This window comes from Anomaloglossus baeobatrachus, chromosome 7, assembly GCF_048569485.1.
Source record: "Anomaloglossus baeobatrachus isolate aAnoBae1 chromosome 7, aAnoBae1.hap1, whole genome shotgun sequence".
NCBI lineage: Eukaryota > Metazoa > Chordata > Amphibia > Anura > Aromobatidae > Anomaloglossus > Anomaloglossus baeobatrachus.
Genome location: NC_134359.1, coordinates 16,494,216 through 16,506,649, shown reverse-complemented (window position 1 = coordinate 16,506,649; position 12,434 = coordinate 16,494,216). Strand labels below are relative to the sequence as shown.

General features: G+C 51.6%; 1 protein-coding gene across 1 annotated transcript in view; it reads left to right on the top strand.

Annotated features, from left to right (window-relative positions):
* Positions 1 to 11,704, top strand: part of ZNF142 (zinc finger protein 142) — a 29,013-nt gene extending 17,309 nt beyond the window's left edge. Inside the window, exons 7-8 of the mRNA XM_075317079.1 lie at positions 1,209 to 1,314; positions 9,529 to 11,704. Of these exons, the coding sequence (XP_075173194.1) occupies positions 1,209 to 1,314; positions 9,529 to 9,989 (567 nt within the window). The 3' untranslated portion in view covers positions 9,990 to 11,704. The remainder of the gene's footprint in view (positions 1 to 1,208; positions 1,315 to 9,528) is intronic.
* Positions 11,705 to 12,434: the final 730 nt, after the last annotated feature.

The window sequence follows — 12,434 nt, the reverse complement described above, 5'->3', positions numbered from 1 at the left end:
CTCGTAACTAGCGATGAGCGGGCACTACCATGCTCGGGTGCTCAGTACTCGTAACTAGTGATGAGCGGGCACTACCATGCTCGGGTGCTCAGTACTGGTAACTGGTGATGAGCGGGCACTACCATGCTCGGGTGCTCAGTACTGGTAACTAGTGATGAGCGGGCACTACCATGCTCGGGGGCTCAGTACTGGTAACTAATGATGAGCGGACACTACCATGCTCGGGTGCTCAGTACTCGTAACTAGTGATGAGCGGACACTACCATGCTCGGGTGCTCAGTACTCGTAACTAGTGATGAGCGGGCACTACCATGCTCAGGTGCTCACTACTGGTAACTAGTGATGAGCGGACACTACCATGCTCGGGTGCGCAGTACTGGTAACTGGTGATGAGCGGGCACTACCATGCTCGGGTGCTCAGTACTGGTAACTAGTGATGAGCGGGCACTACCATGCTCGGGTGCGCAGTACTGGTAACTGGTGATGAGCGGGCACTACCATGCTCAGGTGCTCAGTACTGGTAACTAGTGATGAGCGGGCACTACCATGCTCAGGTGCTGAGTACTGGTAACTAGTGATGAGTGGGCACTACCATGCTCGGGTGCTCGAAATGAGCAGGTTAGACACTTGGACGGGCTTGACTTGAGTACTCAGCACCCGAGCATGGTAGTGCCCGCTCATCACTAGTTACCAGTACTCAGCACCCGAGCATGGTAGTGCCCACTCATCACTAGTTACCAGTACTCAGCACCCGAGCATGGTAGTGCCCACTCATCACTAGTTACTAGTACTCAGCACCCGAGCATGGTAGTGCCCACTCATCACTAGTTACCAGTACAGAGCACCCGAGCATGGTAGTGCCCGCTCATCACTAGTTACCAGTACTCAGCACCCGAGCATGGTAGTGCCCACTCATCACTAGTTACCAGTACTCAGCACCCGAGCATGGTAGTGCCCACTCATCACTAGTTACTAGTACTCAGCACCCGAGCATGGTAGTGCCCACTCATCACTAGTTACCAGTACTCAGCACCCGAGCATGGTAGTGCCCGCTCATCACTAGTTACCAGTACTCAGCACCCGAGCATGGTAGTGCCCGCTCATCACTAGTTACCAGTACTCAGCACCCGAGCATGGTAGTGCCCGCTCATCACTAATATAACTTGTCTGACCTTGAATAATGAAATAATTTTCCCTTGTTTTTGTAGTACCACATGCGGATCCACATAGATGAGAAGAATTACCTCTGCCCAGAATGTGGCTACAAATGTAAATGGGTCAACCAGCTGAAATATCACATGACCAAGCACACAGGTAAGGCAGGATCTATGCTGGCACCATTTAGTGTTGCCCCTTTTGATTGATTTTTACCCCTTGAGAGCCTTGTGTAGTGTATCTAAGCATACAGCGGCGCTTCCTCTGATTGCGTCAATAATACCTATTTATTTGCTTACTAGAATCTAATACTACATCCTAGTAACCCAATAAATATTGAAAGACCCTTCGCTGCCGGACAGTCCATCAGCTCCACACAATTGTGCGGCAGGGGTCTTGTTGTGGTTTTCCTTCCTGTGCAAACCTCCTTTAGATGCTGCAGTTGCTATAGATTGTGGCATCTGAGGGGGTTAAATCGCTGGGGATGGACCTATCTCCGGAGCAAAAGCGCAGCGTGTACGGTCAGTCACAGCCAAAGCCGCCATCATGGCGTAATAGTACGGCCGGTCTCATTTTGTATCTACAGCTCCTATAAAGATTTATATGTTTCCATGGTAACAGACTACAAACCTGTAGTCTGATCCTGCAGTCAGATTGCCCCGCACCATTTCTTTATTTGCTTACCTTGTAGTTTTATTATGTGTCTGCAAAATGTAAGAGTCAGAGTATGCACAGAGCTTTGACAGCAGAATCAGACTACACTAAATTGTTTGTAGTCTGTAACCATAGAAACGCATATGTCTTCAAAGGAGCTGTACACAAAAAATGGTAACAAATTTTTCTTTTCTTTTTCGCTCCTAATTGGGAGACCCAGACAATTGGGTGTATAGCTACTGCCTCCGGAGGCCGCACAAAGTACTACACTTAAAAGTGTAAGGCCCCTCCCCTTCTGGCTATACACCCCCCCGTGGGAGCACGGGTCCTTCAGTTTTTTGCTTTGTGCGAAGGAGGTCAGACACGCACGCATAGCTCCACTGTTTAGTCAGCAGCAGCTGCTGACTATGTCGGATGGAAGAAAAGAGGACCCATACAAGTGTCCCCAGCATGCTCCCTTCTCACCCCACTTTCTGTCGGTGGTGCTTGTTAAGGTTGAGGTACCCATTGCGGGTACGGAGGCTGGATCCCACATGCTGATTCCTTCCCCATCCCCATTAGGGCTCTGGGCGAAGTGGGATTTTACCGGTCTCCAGGCACTGAGACCGTGCTCCATCCACAGCCGCTGGAGAAGCCGCTGGATTTGGAGCTGAGTATCGTCAGGGACATGGCCCTGCTCCGTCAAGGTACTCTGTGTCCCCGTGCATACGCGCGCACACCGCAGCATTGCTGGGTGTGTTAGTGCGCCGGGGACAACAGCGCTGCTGCGCTTGTGCCATTTCCTCACTTCAGCTTAGCTGAGTGGGTAGACTCGGGGAGAACGGTCGCGCCGGCCGCTGGGACTAGTGGTGCGCCGGGGACTGCCGCGCTGGCCGTGTATATATCACGGCCGCGCTTATTACTACAGTCCCCGGCTTTTGCGGCCTAGTTCGTTCGTTCCCGCCTCCGCACCTGCCAGTCAGGAGGAGGGCGGGACGCTGTACAGAGCATCAGCGCTGAGGGCTGGAGTCTTTTTTACATACTCCAGCCCTCACACCAGGCACAGTAGGACGCAGTTTCCCGCTCTTTGTTTGTGGCACGCCCACGGTCCGCCCCTCTTCACAGAACGCCGGCAGCCATTCCTGCCTGCACGCTGAGCTGCAGAGGGGAGACGGGGAGACCCAGACACGGGATTCTACGGCCTCATACCCGCTGTTCAGCGGGCGGTAAGCAGCCCTCAAGGGCTCACCCCCACTTGTGCCGTTTGTATACTGAGTATTTTGTGTTTGCAAATACTTTTCACTGTACAGTCGCTGGTGATTCTCGGCTATATACCCTCCTAGATTACAAGGAGGCAACAGCATGTCGTCCGCTAAACGCAAGGGTGCCAAGGCACAGACATTATATGCTGCCTGTACCGCATGTGGGGCTGCTCTACCGGCAGGTTCCACTGACCCCCATTGTGTGCAGTGCTCGGCCCCTGTGCAACTTGCACAGCCGGGGCCTCTGCTGGACGTGACCCAGGGTGTACCACCTGTGAATGCTGTCCAGGTGACAGGAACGGAGTTTGCAGCTTTTGCTGACAGATTGTCTATGACCATGTCAAAGATTCTTGAAACATTGCAGTCTAGACCAGTAACTCAGCCCATGGACACTGTGGCATCATTGCTCCCTGGTCCCCCTCAGCTGGAACACTTCCAAGCTCCGGGGGTGTCACATGCACCCCAGGGTGACGGCTCTGACTCGGACGACAGTCCCAGACAACCTAAGCGGGCTCGTTATGAGGGGCCCTCAACTTCGTCTCACTGGTCAGGATCCCAGCGGGACGAATCTATGGGTGATGAGGCGGATGTAACTGATCAAGATTCTGATCCTGGGACCGCTCTCAATCTGGATACACCGGATGGTGACGCCATAGTGAATGATCTTATAGCGTCCATCAATAGGATGTTAGATATTTCTCCGCCAGCTCCTACTGAGGAGGAGGCAGCTTCACAGCAGGAGAAATTCCATTTCAGATACCCCAAGCGTAAATTAAGCACTTTTCTGGACCACGCTGACTTTAGAGATGCAATCCAGAAACACCACGCTTATCCTGAGAAGCGGTTTTCTAAACGGCTTAAAGATACACGCTATCCCTTTCCCCCTGACGTGGTCAAGGGTTGGACCCAGTGTCCCAAGGTGGACCCTCCAATCTCCAGGCTTGCAGCTAGATCCTTAGTTGCAGTAGAAGATGGAGCGGCACTTAAGGACGCCACTGACAGGCAGATGGAGCTCTGGCTGAAATCCATCTATGAAGCTATTGGAGCGTCGTTGGCGCCAGCTTTCGCAGCCGTATGGGCACTCCAAGCTATTTCAGCTGGGCTTATACAAGTCGACTCGGTCACACGTACATCTGCCCCGCAGGTGGCACCATTGACCTCTCAGATGTCTGCATTCGCGTCTTACGCGATTAATGCTGTCCTGGACTCTACGAGCCGTACGGCGGTGGCGTCAGCCAACTCCGTGGTTTTGCGCAGAGCCCTGTGGTTGAGAGAATGGAAAGCAGATTCTGCTTCCAAGAAGTGCTTAACCAGTTTGCCCTTTTCTCGTGACCGATTGTTTGGGGAGCGTTTGGATGAAATCATTAAACACTCCAAGGGTAAGGACTCATCCTTACCTCAACACAGACAAAACAAGCCCCAACAAAGGAGGGGTCAGTCTGGTTTTCGGTCCTTTCGAGGCTCAGGCAGGTCCCAATTCTCCTCGTCCAAAAGGACTCAAAAGGATCAGAGAGATTCAGATTCTTGGCGGACGCAGTCACACCCAAAAAAGACAGCAGGAAGAACCGTTACCAAGACGGCTTCCTCATGACTCTCAGCCTCCTCTCTCCGCATCCTCGGTCGGTGGCAGGCTCTCCCGCTTTGGCGGCATTTGGCTGTCACAGGTCAAAGACCGTTGGGTGAGGGACATTCTGTCTCACGGGTACAGGATAGAGTTCAGCTCTCGTCCTCCAACTCGTTTCTTCAGAACTTCCCCACCGCCCGACCGAGCCGATGCTCTGCTGCAGGCGGTGGCCGCTCTAAAGGCGGAAGGAGTGGTGACTTCCGTTCCTCTTCAGGAACAAGGTCACGGTTTTTACTCCAATCTGTTTGTGGTGCCAAAGAAGGACGGGTCCTTTCGGCCCGTCCTGGATCTAAAGTTGCTCAACAAACACGTAAAAACCAGGAGGTTCCGGATGGAATCTCTCCGCTCCGTCATAGCCTCAATGTCTCAAGGAGATTTCTTAGCATCAATAGACATCAAGGATGCTTATCTTCACGTGCCGATTGCGCCAGAGCATCAGCGTTTTCTACGCTTCGTTATAGAAAGCGAACACCTGCAGTTCGTAGCGTTACCTTTCGGGCTGGCGACAGCCCCTCGGGTCTTCACCAAGGTCATGGCAGCAGTGGTAGCAGTCCTGCACTCTCAGGGTCACTCCGTGATCCCGTATTTGGACGATCTACTTATAAAGGCACCCTCTCAAGAGGCATGCCAACACAGTCTGAACGTGGCACTGAAGACTCTCCAGAATTTCGGGTGGATTATCAACTTTTCAAAGTCAAATCTAACCCCGACCCAATCACTAACATATCTTGGCATGGAGTTTCATACCCTCTCAGCGATAGTGAAGCTTCCACTGGACAAGCAGTGCTCTCTGCAGACAGGGGTGCAATCTCTCCTGCAGAACCAGTCCCACTCCTTGAGGCGCCTCATGCATTTCCTAGGGAAGATGGTGGCAGCAATGGAAGCAGTCCCTTTCGCGCAGTTTCATCTGCGCCCTCTACAATGGGACATTCTCCGCCAATGGGACGGGAAGTCGACGTCCCTCGACAGGGATGTCTCCCTCTCTCAGGCAACCAAGGACTCTCTCCGATGGTGGCTTCTTCCCACCTCATTGTCAAAAGGAAAGTCGTTCCTACCCCCATCCTGGGAGGTGGTCACGACAGATGCGAGCCTATCAGGGTGGGGAGCAGTGTTTCTTCACCACAGGGCTCAGGGTACGTGGACTCAGAGAGAGTCCACCCTTCAGATCAATGTTCTGGAAATCAGAGCAGTCTATCTGGCTCTGCGAGCCTTCCAACAGTGGCTGGAGGGCAAGCAGATCCGGATTCAGTCGGACAATTCCACAGCGGTGGCGTACATCAACCACCAAGGGGGAACACGCAGTCGACAAGCCTTTCAAGAAGTCCGGCGGATTCTGCCGTGGGTGGAAAACACAGCATCCACCATATCCGCAGTTCACATCCCAGGCGTGGAAAACTGGGAAGCAGACTTTCTCAGTCGCCAGGGCATGGACGCAGGGGAATGGTCCCTTCACCCAGACGTGTTTCAGGAGATCTGTCGCCGCTGGGGGATGCCGGACGTCGACCTGATGGCGTCACGGCACAACAACAAGGTCCCGGTTTTCATGGCACGGTCTCACGATCACCGAGCTCTGGCGGCAGACGCCTTAGTTCAGGATTGGTCGCAGTTCCGACTACCTTATGTGTTCCCACCTCTGGCATTGTTGCCCAGAGTGATCCGCAAAATCAGGTCCGACTGCCGTTGCGCCATTCTCGTCGCTCCAGACTGGCCAAGGAGGTCGTGGTACCCGGATCTGTGGCATCTCACGGTAGGACAACCGTGGGCGCTACCAGGCCGTCCAGACTTGCTGTCTCAAGGGCCGTTTTTCCATCTGAATTCTGCGGCCCTGAACCTGACTGTGTGGCCATTGAGTCCTGGGTCCTAGGGACCTCAGGTTTATCTCATGATGTTGTTGCCACCATGAGACAGGCTAGAAAACCATCCTCAGCTAAGATCTATCACAGAACGTGGAAGATATTCTTATCTTGGTGCTCTGCTCAGGGAGTTTCTCCCTGGCCATTTGCATTGCCTATTTTTCTTTCCTTCCTGCAGTCTGGGTTGGAAAAAGGTTTGTCGCTTAGCTCCCTTAAAGGACAAGTTTCTGCGCTATCCGTATTCTTTCAGAAGCGCCTGGCGCGACTTCCTAAGGTACGCACGTTCCTGCAAGGGGTTTGTCATATCATTCCCCCTTACAAGCGGCCATTGGAACCCTGGGATCTGAACAAGGTTCTGATTGCTCTCCAGAAGCCGCCTTTCGAGCCTATGAAGGAGATTTCCTTTTCTCGGCTTTCACAGAAAGTGGCTTTTCTGGTGGCGGTCACGTCTCTTCGGAGAGTGTCAGAGCTGGCGGCGTTATCTTGCAAATCTCCCTTCCTGGTGTTTCACCAAGACAAGGTAGTACTGCGTCCAATTCCAGAGTTTCTTCCCAAGGTGGTATCTTCCTTTCATCTCAATCAGGATATCACTTTACCATCTTTGTGTCCGCATCCAGTTCACCAATTTGAAAAGGGTTTACATCTGTTGGACCTGGTGAGAGCACTCAGGATCTACATTTCCCGCACGGCGTCTCTGCGCCGTTCGGATGCACTCTTTATCCTGGTCGCTGGTCAGCATAAAGGGTCGCAAGCTTCCAAATCCACCCTTGCGCGGTGGATCAAGGAACCAATTCTTCACGCCTACCGTTCTGCTGGGCTTCCGACTCCTTCTGGACTGAAGGCCCATTCTACCAGAGCCGTGGGTGCATCCTGGGCATTACGGCATCAGGCTACGGCTCAGCAGGTGTGCCAGGCGGCTACCTGGTCGAGTCTGCACACTTTCACCAAGCATTATCAGGTGCATACCTACGCTTCGGCGGATGCCAGCCTAGGTAGACAAGTCCTGCAGGCGGCGGTGGCCCACCTGTAAGAAAGGGCTGCCTGACAGCCCGATCGCGAGGTATTCTTTTACCCACCCAGGGACTGCTTTTGGACGTCCCAATTGTCTGGGTCTCCCAATTAGGAGCGAAAAAGAAGAAGGGAATTTTGTTTACTTACCGTAAATTCCTTTTCTTCTAGCTCCAATTGGGAGACCCAGCACCCGCCCTGTTTTTCTGAGGGTATTTGTTTTTCGGGTGCACATGTTGTTCATGTTAATAACTTACGTTCTCCGATATTGTTTATCGGATTGAATTTGTTTTTGAAACATTTATTGGCTTTCCTCCTTCTTGCTTTTGCACTAAAACTGAAGGACCCGTGCTCCCACGGGGGGGTGTATAGCCAGAAGGGGAGGGGCCTTACACTTTTAAGTGTAGTACTTTGTGCGGCCTCCGGAGGCAGTAGCTATACACCCACTGTCTGGGTCTCCCAATTGGAGCTAGAAGAAAAGGAATTTACGGTAAGTAAACAAAATTCCCTTCTTTTCGTTATTTTTCGACATAAAAAGATTAAAAAAAAGTTAAGAGAAAGAAAGACTAGAAAAAAAAAAGTAACTATAGATTTTTTGAGGATGAATGGGGAGTCCAGAGCTATTAAGTGGGCTACATTCAGACCCCTGCTACTTGTAGAGTTTTAAATCTGAGGTCTCTGAGGCACAGGCGGTGCTTATCAGGTGTCTGTGAGGCACAGACAGTGCTTATCAGGTGTCTCAGAGGCACAGACGGTGCTTATCAGGTGTCTGTGAGGCACAGACAGTGCTTATCAGGTGTCTCAGAGGCACAGACGGTGCTTATCAGGTGTCTGTGAGGCACAGATGGTGCTTATCAGGTGTCTGTAAGGCACAGACAGTGCTTATCAGGTGTCTGTGAGGCACACAGTGCTTATCAGGTGTCTCAGAGGCACAGACGGTGCTTATCAGGTGTCTGTGAGGCACAGACGGTGCTTATCAGGTGTCTGAGGCACAGACGGTGCTTATGAGGTGTCTGTGAGGCACAGACGGTACTTATCAGGTGTCTGTGAGGCACAGACGGTACTTATCAGGTGTCTGTGAGGCACAGACTGTGCTTATCAGGTGTCTGAGGCACAGACGGTGCTTATGAGGTGTCTGTGAGGCACAGACGGTACTTATCAGGTGTCTGTGAGGCACAGATGGTACTTATCAGGTGTCTGTGAGGCACAGACGGTACTTATCAGGTGTCTGTGAGGCACAGACGGTGCTTATCAGGTGTCTGTGAGGCACAGACTATACTTATCGGGTGTCTGTGAGGCACAGACTATACTTATCGGGTGTCTGTGAGGCACAGACGGTACTTATCGGGTGTCTGTGAGGCACACACGGTACTTATCAGGTGTCTCTGAGGCACAGACTGTACTTATCAGGTGTCTGTGAGGCACAGACTGTACTTATCAGGTGTCTCTGAGGCACAGACGGTACTTATCAGGTGTCTGAGGTACAGATGGTACTTATCAGGTATCTCTGAGGCAAAGGCGGTGCTTATCAGGTATCTCTGAGGCACAGACGGTGCTTATCAGGTATCTCTGAGGCACAGACGGTGCTTATCAGGTATCTCTGAGGCACAGACTGTACTTATCAGGTGTCTCTGAGGCACAGACGGTGCTTATCAGGTATCTCTGAGGCACAGACGGTGCTTATCAGGTATCTGAGGCACATACAGTACTTATCAGGTATCTCTGAGGCACAGACCGTACTTATCAGATATCTCTGAGGCACAGACTGTACTTATCGGGTGTCTGAGGCACAGACTGTACTTATCGGGTGTCTGAGGTACAGATGGTACTTATCAGGTGTCTCTGAGGCACACACGGTACTTATCGGGTGTCTCTGAGGCACAGAGGGTATTTATGGAGTGTCTGAGGCACATACTGTACTTATCGGGTGTCTGTGAGGCACATACTGTACTTATCGGGTGTCTGTGAGCGTCTTGTGCTTCTGTATTTCCAGGCCTGAAGCCGTACCAGTGCGAGGAATGCGACTATTGCACCAACAGAGCCGATGCGCTCCGCGTCCACCGGGAGACCCGGCACCGAGACGTGCGCTCCTTCATCTGCGAACAGTGCGGGAAAGCATTTAAGACGCGCTTCCTTCTCAAAACCCATCTGAAAAAACACAGCGAGGAAAAACCGTACGTCTGCAGCGTGTGCCAACGAGGCTTCCGCTGGCCCGCCGGCCTCCGCCACCATTATCTCACCCACACCAACCAGCAGCCCTTCTTCTGCCAGTATTGCTCGTACCGGGCGAAGCAAAAGTTCCAGGTGGTGAAACATATTCAGCGGCATCACCCCAACAACCCGGACCTGACGAAGGGCGTGGGCAAGGAGCCGTATTTATTTTCTGTCCAGGGACACGACGCTACGTTTCAGCAGACTCCGCAACGTGATGGGGAAGCCGGAGCCGGACACTAATCCTCCGCAGACTCCGCAACGTGATGGGGAAGCCAGAGGCGGACAGTAATCCTCCGCACAGTCTCATGTATTGAGGACATTTGCTTATTCTGCAGTTTTCCATGCTTTACTGTTATTTTTATTTATTTATTCTTTTTAATGTCCTGAGGATAAATTCCTTAAATACGGCGTCCTGGGGGCTGCGAAGCTGCCGGATTATCGGAAAACACAATTGCCTTCTCTGCCTGCTCCTCATCGTGTTGTGGTTTCTGTGTCCTGGTGCTCATGTGGTCGGGTATCCTCTCGCACGTCCTCACGCTGTGCCCGGATGAGATGCTCTGCAGCTGCTCCTGAGGACCTGGACACCATTAATCTGACCTGACACCATTTGTGTCACATGTCGGGATATTTCCGGACTAATGGAATTTAGGTTTTTATAAAATTCTCAGAATTACCGTATTTTTTTGGATTATAACATGCACCTTTCCTCCCAAAATTTTGGAAGGAAAAATGAGGGGTACAGCTTATAATCTGAATGTAGCTTACCGGGGGGTGGTGGAGAAGGGTCACAGGAGACAGGGGAGATGCAGCGCGCAGGATGGTGCGCTGTGCTATGGGCTGTGCTGCGGGTGGGGCGGTACGCTGTGCTGTGGGCTGTGCTACGGGCGGGGCGCTGTGCTGTGGGCAGGGTGGTACGCTGTGCTTTAGGCAGGGTGGTGCGCTGTGCTGTAGCTGTAGGCTGTGCTGCGGGCAGGGCGGTGCGCTGTGCTTTATAAAGGCAGGGTGGTGCGCTGCGCTGTGCTGTGGGCTGTGCTATGGGCGGGGCGCTGTGCTGTGGGCAGGGTGGTACGCTGTGCTTTAGGCAGGGTGGTGCGCTGTGCTGTAGCTGTAGGCTGTGCTGCGGGCAGGGTGGTGCGCTGCGCTGTGCTGTGGGCTGTGCTGCGGGCGGGGCGGTGCGCTGTGCTATAGGCTGTGCTGCGGGCAGGGCGATGTACCCACACACATACCCAGCCCTACTACACACATACTCAGCCCTACTACACACACACACCCCCAGCTCTGCTACACAAACGCCCAGCTCTGCTACACACAAACACGCACACCTATCTCTGCTACACACACACACATACCCAGCTCTGCTACACAACCCCAGCTCTGCCACACACACATACACGCACACCCGTCTCTTCTACACCCACAAGTCTGCTATACACAGCTCTGCTACACACACACACACACACTTTACCACGGTTTGACGTTCCTTATAAGCATTGTACTGATCACCTGACCTGAAATGCCCTTCATCTAGTCGTGACCTCCATCTTTAGTGATGTGCCGGTCCTTGTAGCTGCTCTCCTGCCCTGCTCCGACCATACTGATCAGTGTTGGACAGGACACTACTTTGTTCTCTGTTATCAGGCAGGACACTGTGTCAGCGTTCTCCTCTGCCAGATATTTCCGCACTGGAGGACGCACAACACTTTTTAGTCCCAATAAATACGGCATTTCTATGTCTGTAGTGTATTGTGTTACTTCCAATTATACACGTTGTTGCGGTTTTCTTATTGCACATTGAACAGTATTCATTACTTGGCGACTTCCACAACTTTTCCAGTTCAGTTGTAAATTTTGACAGTTTTCCCCAAAGTCGCTGCGTCTTTTACAATTTGACTGTCGGAGGTTTTGGGGGTCAAACAGGTTAAAAAAAATAAAGGAACTAAACGTGTCTGTTCTTTCTTCTTGGTCATGTTCTTTCTGCGGCCACCAGAGCCACGAGAGCGGTGACACGGATTTCATTATTGCGGCTAATTATTGGTCATAAACAAGTCTGGCATTTTTGGTGTTACATCAATAAGTGACCCAAATACTTACACATGTACATAAGCTGTGCCCTTTATGTCCCCCCCAGGGTGCGGATACCAGTATCCTTGTCTCTGTGACCTACCACTCCCAGCGTGGCTCTATGCCTGTATTGCCCTTACTACACAGAGAAATAGTCTTTTTTTTCCCACTTATGAGCCACTTCTCCTCCCCTCTGCTTCATAAACTTATCATGTCCTGTAATAAATTGCTAAAATCTGTTTTGTTTGAAACAATATACACTGCCAACTGACTGATAGATCAGATTACAGTTCACTATTAAAGCGCACCAACCACCAGGATTTTCCTATAACCTAAATCCAGTGCTATACTGGCGCTATCAGGCTGATTCTATACATACAGTGCTATACTGGCGCTATCATGCTGATTCTATACATACAGTGCTATACTGGCGCTATCATGCTGATTCTATACATACAGTGCTATACTGGCACTATCAGGCTGATTCTATACATACAGTGCTATACTGGCGCTATCATGCTGATTCTATACATACAGTGCTATACTGGCGCTATCATGCTGATTCTATACATACAGTGCTATACTGGCGCTATCAGGCTGAGTCTATACATACAGTGCTATACT